General features: G+C 42.9%; 1 protein-coding gene across 3 annotated transcripts in view; it reads left to right on the top strand.

Annotated features, from left to right (window-relative positions):
- MYH11 (myosin heavy chain 11) overlaps window positions 1-17,438 on the top strand; it is a 118,441-nt gene that overhangs the window by 63,076 nt on the left and 37,927 nt on the right. For 2 of the 3 annotated variants that reach the window (XM_075011266.1, XM_075011269.1), the window contains exons 6-13: window positions 2,523-2,543; window positions 5,246-5,338; window positions 7,881-7,944; window positions 9,973-10,071; window positions 11,631-11,774; window positions 15,103-15,198; window positions 16,384-16,502; window positions 16,668-16,820. In XM_075011266.1, coding sequence (XP_074867367.1) covers window positions 2,523-2,543; window positions 5,246-5,338; window positions 7,881-7,944; window positions 9,973-10,071; window positions 11,631-11,774; window positions 15,103-15,198; window positions 16,384-16,502; window positions 16,668-16,820 — 789 coding nt within the window. The remainder of the gene's footprint in view (window positions 1-2,522; window positions 2,544-5,245; window positions 5,339-7,880; window positions 7,945-9,972; window positions 10,072-11,630; window positions 11,775-15,102; window positions 15,199-16,383; window positions 16,503-16,667; window positions 16,821-17,438) is intronic. The other variant, XM_075011267.1, reaches the window with a different exon arrangement.

The following is a 17,438-nucleotide window of genomic DNA, read 5'->3' as shown; positions in this document are numbered from 1 at the left end:
CCTTGCTGACTGAGCTAACCTTGTTATCCCCACCCTAGCTCTGGTTTATTTATACCTGGACCTGCAGATTTCCAAGACCAGCATCTGATGAAGTGAGTCTGTGCTCACGAAAGCTCATGCTCAAAACTTTTCTGTTAGTCTATAAAGTGCCACAGGACCCTTTGTTGCTTTTATAAAAGCTGTGGCAGTTCAAGTGTATGACACTCTTACAGGGTGCACCCTTCTGCATTGCCAACTCTCCAGGCTAGGTCTGGAGTTTCCTGGAATCCATATGAATCTCCCGTTGCCTATTGAAAACAATCCTGGAGATGTGACTATGATATTTTAAGAAAAGGACATTGTTATGGTTGGGGGGGGGGGGGGGCAAAATATCCTCCCTGAATAGCGCCAGTCAGAGTTGGCAACTCTAACTACTCACTGCCAGACTGTGGAGATTAGCTCAAAACTGACATCCCTCCCAATCTGATTTAAATATTGTCACTCTCTTTCTGGCTGCCTGCAACTCCAGTGTCCCCTTCATGGTTCAGGCCTTCAGCCATGTCACTGAACATGTTCCCCCTTCCAGGGAGGTTTGGTTCCTCAGTAGTACTTGGCAGTCTCCCCACACACTGCCTCTGTGCCCCTCACCCTGGCCCACCATCTTCACCACATTCCAGCCCAGGGACCCTCAGCTCAGCACCTGAGCCCCATCTCTTCAGCTTCACTGCTCTGACCCTGAGCTCCTTCCCACTGCTGTTCCCCCTGTCTTCCTGGGCCTACCAGTTCCCCACAGTGTCTTCCTTCTTGTCAGGAAATAAAACCTCTACTCATTCCTCCCTCTTCTCTGAACTGCCTTTTCCCTGCAGCTCATCAGACTCATAGGTCCCACCTTTTCAGAGCTGTCCCTAGGCATATGCAGAGTATGCAGCTGTGGGGGGCACCACTTTTCCCCCCATGCTGCACCTGTGTATGCTTAGCACAGCCAGAGGACAATGCTGCCTCAGGGACCCTCAATCCCCTGGCTTCCACTTTGCCCTGGCTCTTCCACCCTCCCACTCTGCCTCCTGGCCCCAGCAGCTGAATCCCCCAGTCCCCCACCTCCTACTCTAACCAGCCCCTTGCTCCGGTGGCTCCAAACTCCTGGCACCCTGCTCCATCTCCCAGCCTGCAGCTCTGGCAGGAGGCACTGATCCCCCTTCCACCTATTCCCCTACCAGCCTCCCTGCCCTTCTCCTGCCCCCAAACCCCTGCGCACAGCTGCCCCCGGCACTGCAGAGTTGCTGTCCTTCTCCCTGGTTGAGGAGAAAAGTGCAGGTGCTTGGGCTGAGTAGGGCACCCAAAGACATAAGGAAGGCCCTGCACTTATTCCTACCCAGCTGAGCCCCCTTAATCAGCTTCTTGTTGTGTTAATTGGCCCTACATAAACCCTTCAGGGTAAGTGTGGAGGTACTTGCCCCATCGCAGACACAACGGGCCTGCCTCAGTCAGAGACTTTGAGGCACCAAGAATGCAGCATTAGGCCTGACCTGCAGGACTGCATGGCTCAGACAGAAGCTTGGTAATGGAATATGGAACACTTTTATTTTTCCAGTCATCAGTTAAAATCTAGCTCAGGTTGGTAGTGAATGGAAGTTGAATCATTAGATGACTGTTTGATCTATGCTCACGAGACAGCCTTACCAGGCCTTGATAGATAAGTATCCACAGCACATAATGAGTGTGGGGAAGCTTGAGTTGTCCTTGCCATTCCTATACCTATTATTGCAGACAAATCGAGAACTAGGGCTAGGGCTTTAGTCCAGCACCTTTCACCAGCCTGGTGTTCACTAAAGGCCTGGTACTTCTGAGGAGGAGCATGTCTAAAAAATCGAGCCCTAAATGTGTAAGCATTCAGTGACCTCTGAGAAATGGATGGATGGTTTTCATGACTTTCCTTATGGCCAGGTGCTCACTGATACTCTCTTGGGAAGACTCAAGCAGCTAAGCAGTGAACTGGCCCTGAGTCTGATCTGTCCTCTCACCTCTGAAAGAGAATCCTGACAAGCAGACACTGAGGCAAAATGGTGAACAGAAACATCGATCACTCTCTGTTCTGTAGGCAAACAGAAGCTGTCCGTGTCTGGGGGATGTTGACGCAGTACTTGTTTTCACTTTTAAAATCTCTAAATGCGTTAAATCCCCCAGAGGAAGGTGAGGAGATTATCCTGAAAAAATACTCTCTTTGTCTTGTATTGTGGGACTAATTTTATGCCTAATCCAATGTCTATCGAAGTCAGTGATCAGACTCCCAATGGATCAAATGGCCTTTGGATGAGGCCTTTTATAATCAGCTCCTGCTAAAACGAACGGTGTGTGAACTGTAGTTGTACTCTTGGTATGTCTGTAACAGATTGTTTCCATTTGTTTCCCCCCAATGTAATTTGCATAGAGAAACTGAGTGTCAGTTATATTATGTAGAAATACAAACAAAAAGTGAGACACAAATGTATGTGTGATGGAAATAATTACTGACATTTGTTTTATACCACATTATTCAACTACAGCAAGGTCCATCTTTTGCTTACGTGAGTAACTTAGACTGTTCAATGTGTGTTAAAGGCACTGAGTGTAGATCTGCATGCTATTGTTGCACCAAGAAACTTAAGATTTTTGTTGAAATATATAGTTACTGTATCACATGACAAAAAGCAACAATAGCACCAATGTTCACACGTATTAACCCTGCGTCAGACTCCATGAAAAGATGAAGTCTGACACAGAGGTTTGTCTTTCAAGTGTCACCATTCTCTGTGTTTGTGTATGTGCGCGTGTATCCAGATTTTCATACTTTGAATGAATTTTCTCACGATCCTGAAAGAGCCAATCAGCCTGAAATTTGACCATATTGTTTCTGAATGAAAGTACCCAAAGACTTTGTGCTTCAGGTTGAACTTTTTAGGACTGTTGTGAAATAATTCCCAAGCCCTCACAGTGTGTGATTGATTTATAACTCTGCATGCTTTCCATTTGATATTGCTTATGATTCTGCATTTTCTTACAATTGTGGAAAATTATGCATGTCAGCAAAACTTTGCATGCTCCCCAACTTGCTCCTACAATTAGTACTAGTACAAAAGGGTTTCAGTACGTCTTTTGCTGTTTTATTGGTGTTGGTCATGAGATGCAATGTTGCTTGTGAATTTCTGCTCAGATGTAGGTTAAGAATGAGAATCATGTAAGCAGACATAGTAGATCTTAAACTATTTGTTAATTGTATTTAATATTTCATTTGACAAGCTACTTTGAAATTTCTCTTCTAATTTCTATTGCTGATGGACTAAATTCAGTGCTAGTTTAGACAGCTGAGCTTAGTAGAGAGAAACCTGCTTACACTACTGCAAATTTGGACCTATGATTAGGCAACCAATGTTTTGTACTGTCCAGCATAAGCCACAACAAGAAAGTATAGGTCTTTGTGCCACTCTAGTGGCTGATCCAAGGCTCTGTTTTAGCTTTCCATTAACAAAGTTCTTCCTTTAACTCAGGCAGTGGAGATCTATGCTTATAGTGCTCTAGGAGATTCTAGGATCAAACCCTGCTTTTGGCACAACTGGGGTTTTTACAATGACAGAGTATAACTGGAAAGACCTGCTCAACCCAATGCAGCATGATAGTAGTCTTGCACAAGGAACCTCTCGTGAATTTGATTCCGGGAAGTTGTTTTTCCGTTAGGACTCTTAAGTTAGCTAATCTCTATTCCTCTTTATCCAAACCGTTAGCTGGATGTTTTCTTAGTTCAGGAGGGGTAGGACCCTTAGCGGAACAATCAAGAGTGCTACATCATCCAACAACCACGTCCAAACAGAAGAGTTTAGCAAAGTGTTAAAGAATTGTTGTCTTTTCTGTGGTTGGGCCTCTTCCCTGTCACACACAATGCAGGGCATCTATGAATGACAGTGATGGTGTTTAATGAAAGGGAGCCAGCTGTCCACCAGGGATGGCCTTATAAACATTGTTGCATATGAATTGTGCGTTTTACTGTGTTTTGACAATTGGTTGTTTCATAAGCTGTTTCCTCTGGATTCAAGCCAAATGCTGCCTTCAGAGTAGTTTACGTTGTTGAAAGTTATTAAACTCTGACAAGAAATTTCTGCTTGAAAAGTTAGTTTGAAGTGGTATAAAGAGCTGAATGTAGCTGGAGAAAAATCAAAGAATAAGACACCTAGAAGTAAAGCTTACTATGGATTTGGAATGTGACAGTGAATGTCTGTAGTCCAGGATCAGCAGTGGAAAAAGTACCCAAAAAGTTATTTGAGTAAAAGTACAGCTGCTTGCAGGGAGAGGAGGGGGAATGTACTTAAGTACAAGTGACCAGTGTAAACCCTGGAAAACTACGTGAGTAAAAGTGTGTGAGTGTGCGTGTGTGCACATGCTCACACACATATCACACATTTTGATTGTACTCAAGTATCCAGAAGTGAAAGCAGCTGCACTTTTACTCAAGTAACTTTGTGGGTACTTTTTCCACCTCTGGTCCAGATAAGGAGGAGGAATTCAGTTGTAGCTGGCCTAAAGCAGAATGTATTTATTGTTAGCATCATTGTTTGGTCTAGAAGTAGCATTAAGTGCATATTTGCTTTCATTGCATGAATTGCTTAATTTACTATTACCAATCAAAATTAACAATATAACAGTGTGTTTAAGTTTGCATGGGAATTCAAAGTCATATTTTGAAATAAAGTAATGCATTTCCATATTCAATCTTAAATAGCCTTGCATGTAAAGTGATTAATAGACTTGGTAATCTGCTTTGTATCTTTGTGCTGCATTACATTAAAATTGTTCTCAGCAATATTTTTCTAATTACCTCATCATTTTCTATCATGAGACCTCAGTTACACTAACTTGGAAAAAAAAAAGTCAGCAGGTCTACTTAGAGCATTTTTGGTAATAAAGTAAAAGAGATCCATATCTGACACAATAACCCTTTTAATTAAGGCATATCAGTAATGCCACTAACATGATAAACAGACTTTGATGTTCAGCAAGCAACTATACTAGCAAAGGGCCTTATTTACCTTGTGTACAGAACAGCAGTAGTCTGCAGTGTACCATTATATGAACACAACAGCTGCTGGCAAAATAAAAATAAATCCACAAGGATGCATCAATCAGCCAAAATACATGTAGGCTTAAAACATCTTGAGTTTCTCAGGTATGTATGTTTCCCGTTTTCATTTAACTAACCAATGAATTCAAGGTTAACTTGACTCTGCATGAATTTTAGGGTGAATTAGAAAAGCAGCTTCTTCAGGCAAATCCTATCCTTGAAGCTTTTGGCAATGCCAAAACCGTGAAGAACGACAACTCCTCCAGATTTGTAAGTAGTAGAAATGCTCTCTCTAAATGATTTTTGCCATCAATACCCCATAAAGACAAAGCATGCAGGTGGCTAAAACCTTTGTTCACTGCAGGGGGTGGGTTGATTGTTTTTTAAAAGAGATTCACCATAATTACTCCCCTTTAAAGAAGGGATTTATGATTTCTCTCTGAATCATTATTTTGGCATGTTAGAAAAGAATGAAAAAAGCTAAAAGTTGGCTGTGTCTTCTCAACGTTTCACAATACATGCACCTGGCCTCTGCCAGAGCTACTTGGCTTAATATTCACTCTCAGACCATTTAGCCCACAAATGCAGTTTTCTCTTTCTGGCAAGACTTATTTTGGAGTGTTAACGTGTGAAATTAATGATTATAAAGTAAGGAAGGGGAAATCATGACATTTCAACTTGATATGATACAGGCTAGTGCTGGGCTTTTTTAAGGAAGCATTCAACATTATCTAAGCATTCTCTTGGTAAAGTAGTAACTTCTGTGAAAGCAGTTCTAACTCAGTCTTTCTTCCCTGTGTGCATGTGTGATATTGGGATGGCTGCCATGTTGGCCAGTATGTTGGGGGTTGAACCCAACATTTGCAGAGGGAGATACATAACTCACGCTCATAAACCAGCTGTGCTACTCAAGGTTTTTTATAATGGCAATACATACTAAACTAGGATACTAAATTGGCCTTTAAAATTTGAAAATAATAAATTATAAAAATGAGGGTGAAAATATTGGGAAAAGCAGACTACTCCTCTTAAATGTACACAAGACTTAAAATAGACTAGATTTTATTCTCAAAAATGCCCACTTCCTTTCAATAACCCTCCAATTTGGCAAGTTTTCATCCTGAATAATTTAGTCCTCTATAGATCCAGGATCTTGAATCTTCACTAGCATGGACAGTATCATTTATTTTTGATAAGAGTCTTAAAATAGATGATGCTTCTGAGTAAAGATAGCATCATGATCATGCATACTCTTTCACTGAGAATAGATATTACAAGAGAACAAATTTGTTCTGATTATTTTTAATTATTGAAGTGTTAGGGATGCAAGGTCTCAGAATGTTACTTTACATGTTAAAGACAAACATTTGCATAAAAAGTATATTACTTATGTAATAGGAAATATAAGTGCTACAACTGAAGTCTTATAAGCTACTTGACTCAGGCCCAAAGAGTTTTACCATGAGTTTAGCTTAACTTTAAAGTAAATAAAAATAGTAAGAATGTTCATGGTCACTATCATTCCACCTGGTTGAGTGTAATCCTTTGTTATTTCTCTAGCTAGGGTTATGCTCCTGACCTATCCTGTGAGATACCAGGTTCAGTTCCCAATGACAACTAAGACAGTGGTGGTTATATAAGTACGTGAAGGATGTTCTCAGATATGTCTACACGGGGATGCTACACCGAAATAGCTTATTTCAATGTAGCGAAATCGAAATAAGCTATTTCGATGAATAGCATCTACATGTCCTCCAGGGCTGGTGCCGTCGACGTTCAACGTCGACGTTGGGCAGCACTACATCGAAGTAGGCGCTGCAGGAGAGCGTCTACACACCAAAGCGGCCCACATTGAAATAAGGGTGCCAGGAACAGCTGCAGACAGGGTCACAGGGCAGACTAGCACTTCCGGGGCAACAGCAAGCCGCTCCCTTAAATGGCCCCTCCCAGACACACTTGCACTAAACAGCACAAGATCCACAGAGCCAACAACTGGTTGCAGACCCTGTGCATGCAGCATGGATCCCCAGCTGCAGCAGCAGCAGCCAGAAGCCCTGGGCTAAGGGCCGCTGCACATGGTGACCATAGAGCCCCGCAGGGGCTGGAGAGAGCGTCTCTCAACCCCTCAGCTGATGGCCGCCATGGCGGACCCCACTATTTCCATGTTGCGGGACGCGGATCGTCTACACGTGCCCTACTTCAACGTTCAACATCGAAGTAGGGTGCTATTCCCATCTCCTGTTGGGGATAGCGACTTCGACGTCTCGCTGCCTTACGTCGATTTCAACTTCGAAATAGCGCTCGCCACGTGTAGACATGGTGGGCGCTATTTCAAAGATGGCACGGCTACTTCGAAGTAGCTGGCTCGTGTAGACGCGGCTCTCTTGTGTTGAAGAATCAGCTGTAGGTCACAGTATTTCATGCCCTGCTGAACCCCAACCCTGAAGATATATTTGCATAGTTCGAGGAATATATGTTCAGGAGGAAGAAGTGACTCTTACCAACCCTGCACTGGCTTTGAAGAAATCGAGGAGGAAATGTAAATCCCCTGGCCACTTGCAGGGTTTCTAGACTGGTCCCCATCCTGCCAAGCTTGGGTCCTTCCTTTTCCCACTAGCCCAATGAAACAGAGACAAGTCTCACAAGGAGACCCTCACAGAGACTTGCTTCTCTTCAGCCTTTTCCCAGCAACTTTGCTACAAAGGCAGCAGATGAACCTGTTATTAGAGAGCAGACAATTTATTAATGCAGCTCCTAAAATGAACCATAAAACACAGCAGCAGCTCAAGCCACGTCATCTTCTTGTTAACAGGGCAAGTTCATCCGCATCAACTTTGATGTCACTGGCTACATTGTTGGAGCAAACATAGAGACTTGTATCCTTTTCACTGAACCTCATGGGAAAGTAATTGGGGGAGCAAAAGGCAGCAACATAAACAGACTGCCTTGCATGTCTAAGAAAGGCAAATATCATTAAGACTGATATAAACAATGGGCATGAAAGGAAGTCGCTCCGTTTATATTGGTCCCAATTTTGCAGTTTGTCTCATTCCCATGTTTACATTTTCTGTTCAGACTAGTCAGTTTGTCTTCTCTGCTATCAAGACAAAGAATGCTATGTCCCCTGCAGTGTCTTGGAAGATACGGATGGAACAGCCCACTCAATTGGAGTAGACTTTAATGTCAGATTCTCAGTCCAATAAGCAATGTTCTGGTGATAAGTTGGTCTTGTAGTGAAGACCTCTGACCTGGGAGATCTGGGTTCAGGTTCTGACCTGCATCTGCGTGACTGGGGCAGGTCACTCACTCTTGTGGCTTAGTTTCCCTCTCTGTAAAAGAGGGCTAGCACTTCCTTGCCTATCACGGGCTGTGTGTATAAGATGCTTAGATATGGTGGTGCTGAGGCCCACATAAATGCTAAAATAAATGGACTCAGAGACAACACTAATGACAATATGCTGCTGGAGACCATCTTTTGTCTGGTGTGTAGTCACTGGAGCCAACAGCCACCTCAGGCCCCAGGGCAAGGTTTAGGCAGGGGCCATCTCTGCCCCCCTCAGAAGGGGCAGGGCCTTGGAAGCAAAAGGTGGGGCTGAGGTCAGTCAGTCCTTAGCACTGTCCAGACCATGGCAACCCCTCCCTCTCGGCCTCAGAGCTACTTGGAGTGGTGTTCCAGCGGCAATTCAAAGGGGTCCCTGGCTCTGGCTGGTGCCTCAGAAACTGCTGAGAGCTCTAGGCCTCTTTGAATTGTTAGGCCCCAGGGTAGTTGTCCCCTTTGCCCTGCTGTTTGGCAGGACTATGTGTAGTATAACGAGGCACTAGTCCCTGAGGGTGTTACTTCAACAACATTAACACATAAGACATTTATTTCTTCTTCAGCAAAGTTACAGTAGGAAAGACACAGGGGTCAGGATTAAACTGACAAGAGGTGCTGTTCAGCAGGAATGTGTTGGAATTCACCTAAGATTCCCGCCCCCACACCCCCGGTTAAAAGTCTCCTGCCAAAGTGAGGGGAGGGTTTGGGGAATCTCCTTGTTTCTGGCTGCATTGTGAGCTCAGCCTTGCCAGACATGACTTATCCTCAGGGCTCTAAAAGTATTTGCTCTGTGTCATTACGTCTGTCCCTGGAATGTGCTGTCTGCTCCAAATGCTGCACATTTGCAAACAGCTTTTCTGGAACAGATTCTGCAGAAGTCCCTTACATGCCCTACATCTCCTTTTCGCCTCCTCCTCCATTTCCAGTTAGAAACCACAGCTGGCCTATGCCAGCTGACTCAAGAGTGCAGGGATCAAGCTAAGGGCTATTTGATTGCAGTATTTGGGCACAGGCTGAAGCAATTCATTATATGCAGATGCTGAGCCAGGGTTGTCAATCTAAATTTAGCAGAGTAGATGTTCATTAAAATAGTTTTTTATTATTATTATTATTATTATTATTATTATTCTGTCTCATATACCAGCCTCAAAAGCACACCTTCTGGAAAGGTACTAGAGATGCTGGTTGATGTTGGTAGATTCGTTCTAGGATCTGATTCCCAGGGGGTGTCCCTTGGGAAAGAGAGGGTACCATCGCATGGCATGACAGAGATCATGTAAACCATTCAAGTTAGGCCTGCTTCTGTGCCTGCATGGAATGAATGCTATCATGGTTAGTACTAGGGATATGATATAAAATGGGACTATTCATTGGTTAAGCACTCAGCTGAGCACTAGTCTCACTGTTCATACTTCAGTTGACATCAGTAATAACCACTGACCATGGTAGTGAGTGATTGCAGAACCAGACCCACATTTGTTAGACAAGCTAACAAACATGCTGCTTGTTGTACTAAGGTAACTGATGGTGCTAAGATGCATTGAGTGAAATATAACCACACATTTTTTTTAACATACGTAACGCACAGATTTGCTTGAAAAGTCTCGTGCTATTCGACAGGCTAGAGATGAGCGGACATTTCACATCTTTTACTATCTGATTGCTGGTGCTGGGGAACAAATGAAAAGTAAGTTATTTATCTTAAGCTGAATGATCTGAGCTGTAGGACCGTGTTAGGTCATTGACCTGAAATCACAGAATCCCAGGACTGGAAGGGACCTTGAGAGGTCATCTATTTGAGTCCCCTGAACTCATGGCGGGACTAAGTAACATCTAGGTCTTCCCTGCAGTTGTTTGTCTAACCTGCTTTTAAAAATCTCCATGATTTTCCGAAACTGTCATTTCATTCAACCGTTGCTGAAAGTAATGAGTTCCTTGGTTGTTCTAAACAATTATATTCATGCAAGAGTTGTAGAAAAGGCTCAGCTCATATGCATCTATTACACTGGTGGTTTGCAGTTCATAGGTCACCCGAGAACAAATAGGGAAAGGTCCATTGATGAGTAAAATGTGGAATTTTTTAGAAAATGTTAAATTTAAAAAAGCTCAATGAAAACAGTGGACCAGATCGCAGACAGCCAAGAAATGCACAGCATAGGTCAAGGACGTAGTGCAGGGGTGGCCAAGCAGTTAAAGACAGAGGCTGTGTCTAGATTACTGAGAACTGTAGGCAAAAGATACACAAACTGTGCACTGCATTTGTGTATCTTTTGCCAACAGTTCCATAGGGAGAGGTTTTCCTGACATTTGACTCATCCATAAAGGGCCAAACGTCGGGAAAATCCTCTGTGCTGAGACATCCCTTCTTCCTCATGGAACGAGGAAGACAGGGAGGTCGGCAGAATGCTCCTGATATGGCAGATTTCTGCTGAGAGCCCTCCAGTCTACTAACATAAGCCTGCAATCTAGACATAGCCAGAGAGACAAAATTGCTGTGGATAGGGTGCAAAGAGCCATGCGTTTATCTATCTATCTATCTATCTATCTATCTATCTATAGATAGATAGACAGATAGCTAGATGGCTCAATGCCCTCCCCCAAAGCCAGGAACTCCCAGTTCCCCTGCTCTAACCCAATCCCCCTCCCTCTCACCCCCCAGAATCAGGCACCCCTGGACCCCCCCTGCCACTCTAACCCAACGCCTGGGTCTCACTGGAGCTGCCACTGCAGCCACATGCTTCACCCTCCAGGCCCTGGGGCACATGCACAGCACGGCAGTGAGAAGTCCTGGCATGTAGCTCCAAGCAAGAGCCACATTTCATTGAGCAAAGAGATGCATGGGGCTCAAGAGACACCCCTGAGCTAGTGGAAACCTGGCTTTTAGAATCTTTACAGCAGTCAGGAGTTGTCAGGATACAAAGAGGCACTGGCTGTGCCCTCTTTTCCCCAGCCTTTCCACTTTCTCTGGAAGCTATGAGATACATTTGTCAAAAACTACTAATGAGGCACCCAAGCCCACTAGTAACTTTGAAAAATGTAAGCCATGGTGCCTCTACACTCCCCCAAGCTCCATACACAACAAAAATCCCCAATTGGCCAAAGCACCAATTTATTTTTTGTCTGCTTTGCATCAGGGAATGGACTTAAGAGACCACAGATTTGAGAATTTAAACAGACTTTTCACTCTGGACGATCAATTTTTAAAGTATTTTTCCCTAAGTTGATTTTTTTCTTCACCTTTTATAGAGGATTTATTACTGGAAAGTTTCAACAACTATACCTTTTTATCTAACGGCCATGTGCCCATTCCCGGTCAGCAAGATGATGAGATGTTCCAGGAGACCTTGGAAGCCATGACAATTATGGGGTTTACAGAAGAAGAGCAGATTGGTAAGAATTGCTAGCAAGCTTTAATTCAAGTAAAGGACATATTTTTGCAAGCATCAGCTTACAGGTCTAAGAAATGTTGCTGTAATTCCTGTGTGCACATGTTCCATGGGGTATTCTTTCCAAGATGTGTCACTATGTAAACTGCATGTACCTGAGTATTTAGTTTCATGTGAGGAAGTTAATATTATTCAAGGCTCTTGTCCAGATCTCTGGAGAAGGATGGTCTTCCCACTGGACTGGGAACCAGAAATATTAGATCTCTAAATCTACCTTTGTTCCCTCTGTAAGTTATTCAGCTCTGTCTCAGATTCACCACCTGCCATATGGTGTAATACTTCTCTCCTTCCAAAGTGTGCTGGTGCTCTAAGGACAGCATGGTGAAGAGGGGAATAAAACCACAGAACTCCTATGGAAATGGATTCGTTGGATTCCGATAGAGGCGATATTCTTAGACGTGGAGTGCTTCTGTTCCATATGCAAGAATAACAGGGCAACTCAATGCCATATGATCAGGGGAGTTATAATCAGGTGGATAAGGGATGATGGTGAAGGGCAGCTGTGCTACACAGCATGTTCTCCTTTCTATTGTGAACCATGCAGCATGCACAGCAGAATTAATAGTAATGGAACAGCATTAACTCCTAATAAAGTCTCTGATGCCCATTGTGGTTAATGATATAACACAAGTGCTGGCCAGGATCTAACAGCATGGTGATGAAATTGATCATGCTACCAGTGCTTGACGACACCCCCTAAAAAACCAGACAAGACAGCTCCTCTATGTGCAAATCTGACTGGTGATCCACGGGGTTTGGGATCAGACAGGTCAATAGAACTCTGGCAAAAAATTATTAGCAGCCTCACCTCAGCTCTCTAACTTTCTAATATAAAAAGAAAAGGGGAGAATCTGGGGTGAATGTTGGTGTTGCGATATAAAGAAGGCTAATTGCTTTTGTGTTTGGAAAAATCCACAAAGCCAGAAATTGCTACATAAGTGCTACATGTTGTTCTAGCAGAGAGTTTTTAAAAACATTTAGCATTGGCCTAAATCTGTTCCCTCTGAAATAATGGCCAAACTGGACGTCTTTGAAAGTCCCACCCAGAATGTAATTAACTGGGCAAGAGTTCCATTAAAGAAGAAGCAATAAGTTATAAGATGCTAAAGAGTTGCTTTGTACATTAGAATGAGAAAATAACCTATATTAAATTGTGTACAACATATGATATATAGATCAAACACAGATACTCAGTGCTGTACAGTATTTTAAATGTGACCAGCTGAAATTGTTTCTATACTTTTTGTTGTTTGTGTAAGTGACAAATTACAAAGGTTGTTTTCATCAATGTCAGAAGTGACAAATTCCATGAGAGCTGTTTGGTGAGGGAACATCACATGCATTCCAAACCTATTTGCCTGCTAAACCATCAATACAATTGTCACCATCCATTACCTGTGGTAGTTTCGAAAATTGGGCCTGAAGAGGTAAAACATGGCTATTGAAGGACAGACATTTAAGCATCCCAGCTGACAGAACTCCACACATGCTCACTGTTACTGTAAAGCTAGTTTTAGGTACTTTCCAATAAAAATGACCAAAAGAAGTTGCAAGATATTATGACTTCACTTGGAAGGGATCACACCTGCCTTGAGCAGTTAATACTAGTATAGCTACAGGTTCAGGATAGAGAGAAATGAACAACCAGCCTTATATATCTTAAATATAGCATATATTTAAATATATAAAATATACACTATGCAGGCATAGAATAACCATTTTAACTGACAATTGGCAGTTTTAATCGTCATGACTTTGTATCTGTGCTTCCCTCACCCAAACCCACCTCAGCTGTTTTAGTCTTCATACCTGAAGTGACATCTGATGGCCAGGATAATGAAGATGTTATTACTGATCTAACTATTCAAAACTGAGCCTATGAGATTCTGAGAACTCCAACAGCTCCCTGTGCCTCTTCCTCCAACAAGACATGCAGAAGGAAATGATGCCTGCACCTGTCACTGGCATCAGTAGCAATTCTGTATATTGATCCCTTAATCCCCCATGCCCAGACCCCCAGAACATGGACCTGCTGAGCACCATTTTTGGTTTGTACAAATCTATGAGTCTAGCAAAAAGAAGAACAAACCCCTGACAGACAGGCACTCTGGTTTGTAAAGTGACAGTGTCTTTGAACATCTAAGGCAATGTAGTGTTATATTAATACACACTTTCATAGTTGCACTTTAATCAGGTGATGTTTTGTATACTAAATACTTGGGCCCTGATCTTGTAAAGAATTACGTGCATGCTTAACTTTAATGCCACAGAACTGGTAAATTAGCAAATACTTTTTGCTCTTAGAAGCTCATTAAGACAATTACTATAAAATAATATATTCCAGAACAGTAGTTCCCAGCCTATCATCTATGAGCCATCAGCATTACTCAGAGCACTCAGTGGTCGTCATGAATACCTGACTGATTATATGGTGCTGGTTCCAGTTACTAAACTGTATTCAAAGTGAGCTATGGATACATAACATATACACATAACTGCTTTCCTAACATTACTTCTCTGTGTAAGCAACTGCTCTATTGCTCCTGGGACATTTTGCAGTCACCAGGGAGGGGAGATAGCCCTCATCATCAGGAACATTAGGGGAGGTGAATCCATGAGAGACAATCTCTAAAGATATAGTAACAGAGAGAAAGCCGTGCTAGTCTATATACTATCAAAACAAAAAAGCAGTAAAGTAGCACTTTAAAGACTAACAAAATAATTTATCAGGTGAGCTTTTGTGGGACAGACCCACTTCTTCAGACCACAGCCATACCAGAATATTGAGTCTGTTCTGGTACGGCTATGGTCTGAAGAAGTGGGTCTGTCCCACAAAAGCTCACCACCTAATAAATTGTTAGTCTTTAAAGTGCTACTTTACTGCTTTCTCTAAAGATATGGTCTTCAACGGAGGTTCTCAGTCTGCAGCCCAAGGGCTGCATGCGGCCCAATCAGCACACAGCAGTTTTCCAATCCCATGTGCTAGAGTCTAGGTTCCTGGCCCCACTCTGTGAAATGATCTCTGGACGGGGGCGCTGGGCATAGAAATCTGTGGGGAGTTTGAGTGGTATTCGGCTGTCCTTGTGGCCCGTGTAACAAGTTGTGAACTGCATATCTGGCCCACAGTGATAGATAGGTTGAGAATCTCTGGTCTACACTAAAAGAGCTTGACAATTCCTGTTGTAGGAAACAGTCATTTTTTTATTGCTATCTGAATCTATTAGTTCTATTGATGGAACTCTGGACATTTTACTTTTTAATTTATTTTACAGCTATGCTGAAGGTGGTTTCCTCTGTCCTACAGCTGGGTAATATTGTCTTCAAGAAGGAGAGAAATACTGATCAAGCATCTATGCCCGATGACACTGGTATAAGTTTGTCTCCTCAGCATCTAAATTAAAAAACATAAATGGCCTAATAAAGGGACTGGGCTGAAGATGTATTCATCGCTTGTGCACACCCTCATGTTGTGATGTGGTATAGCGTAGCTGGCTCCCCTCATCCAGCACCCTCCACTGATAGCTGCTGCAGCCCTGTGGTGTTCTGCTTCTTTTCACAACTCAGCCCTCCAGCCAGGTCACGTTCAGTCCCACCCTTCCCAGTGCGATAGAGACTCCCACAAAACAACTGTCCAATGACCTTACATCAGGTGTCAACCCCAATACTGGAGCCAGTGGTCTTTGCACATCATGTCTCAGGGTTCTCCATAGCCTTTGTCCCTGATCTCCAGGATACACGTGTGGAAGGGGGGTTCTCACTGCCTTTCCCCAGTCGCTGATGGGGTGCCTAATCCTTTCCTCTCTTCTGGGTTCCAGCTCAGGGCCACCAGAATGAGCAGTCAGGTTCTATTCCTTGAAAGCCCTCGCTGCCTATCCCGGACTCTTTCCTACCTCAGTCCACCTGTAGGCCCCTTTTTCTACCTCGAGGCTCTACAATATTCGGCCAGCTCTTGTAATGAGCACCACTGTCCAAAGCTTTCTCCCCTGCAGCCCAATTCCTACACTCTGTCAGAGTCATCGTAGCAACTTCCACCTCTCCCCTGTCTTTCCAGTGTCCCTCCTGAGCTTCTTCAGGCACCATTCTAAACTGGGCTTTGTCTCTTCATAGTGACCATCCAGCTCCTTCCCAGTGGGGTCTTGATTTAATTGGGCCTAACCTACCCGCCAGGTGCAACCAGGGTACTAACTGTTTTCTGACTCCTGTTAACCCTTTCATAGATATTAAGTAAATGTAATTTGTGCCAATCTTCTAGTTTTCATTGTTGATTTCACTGATGCAGAAACTATTGAAAAAAGAGTTTCTGTGCTTTAACTGAACAAAATTAACATGCATCATAACGGGTGATTTTGAGTTCCTAGATGATTGACCAATGCATAATCTGCTGGTGTTGTGAATGGCTCTTGTGGAGTCTCTTTTGAATATGCATGAGGAAGATATTTTAATGGAATGGGAGAATACTGTGTTCATTGCTCATCATACTGCTAACATGGACATTTATTGACCAACCAAGAGAAAATTCAGTGTGAAATAGAATTTTGTTCTCTTCATTTTAGCTGCGCAGAAAGTGTGTCACCTGATGGGAATTAACGTGACAGATTTCACAAGGTCAATCCTAACACCACGGATCAAAGTGGGACGAGATGTTGTTCAGAAAGCCCAGACCAAAGAGCAGGTATCAATGTGTAGTCTTCTTAACTCTGCTAACCTGCTTTGCAAGTTGTGGGAGGAGATGGCAGGCCTAGCCTCCTCGCCTCAAGTACTGTCTGATATGGAGTGTAGCATCTGATTTTGATTTGTTACTTCATTTGATTTCTTCTTCCCTGCCCTGCTTTAATAGGCAGACTTTGCGGTGGAGGCCTTAGCCAAAGCAACATATGAACGTCTGTTCCGCTGGATTCTTAGTCGTGTGAACAAAGCTCTAGATAAAACAAAAAGACAAGGAGCTTCTTTCCTGGGGATCCTTGATATTGCTGGATTTGAGATTTTTGAGGTATTTACTAGTTGGCATGAGATGATCTGAACATTTTAACTTCCCACTCCTTGTGTAGTTTGCTGGTGTTTTAGTTACTTTCATTATCTTTCTTTTTGTAAAAGTCTTAAACCCTGATCCTCACTAAGAACCAGGTAGGCAGGCCCTCTGAAACTGCATAGCACCAATAAGATCTTTATGGATGCAGTGTTCAACCGGCTGCATTGCCATCGGAGGACTGGGGCATTAAGCAGTGCAGTAGACCTGTGTGGGGTGGGAATATACCGAACAGTGTTCTGTGAATATTTTAAAGATGCAGCTTGGGTTCACAAAAATTTAAGGGATGCAGTAAGAGGATTATTAAGTTGTGTTATTTCAGTGATAAAGAGTACCTACATAAAACTATTGAGAATTACATTAAGCTGAGTGGAAAAAAAACCCCTCAACTATACTAGGTTAATCTAATGTGTAAGAATTTAATATAAATATTCACGTAAAGGTTAGGATAATAAAATGTACTCCCTTATATTTTAACAATAATTGCCCGTGAAATACCTAGAAGATATGAAATTTTATCTTACTATCCAAATTTCTCTTTTTCACATCTTTTTAAATGCAATAATTCAGTTCCTTCATTCC

The sequence above is a fragment of the Carettochelys insculpta genome, chromosome 16 (assembly GCF_033958435.1).
Source record: "Carettochelys insculpta isolate YL-2023 chromosome 16, ASM3395843v1, whole genome shotgun sequence".
Classification (NCBI taxonomy): domain Eukaryota; kingdom Metazoa; phylum Chordata; order Testudines; family Carettochelyidae; genus Carettochelys; species Carettochelys insculpta.
The sequence above is the reverse complement of the archived record's forward strand: the minus strand, read 5'-3'. Positions and strand labels throughout refer to the sequence as shown.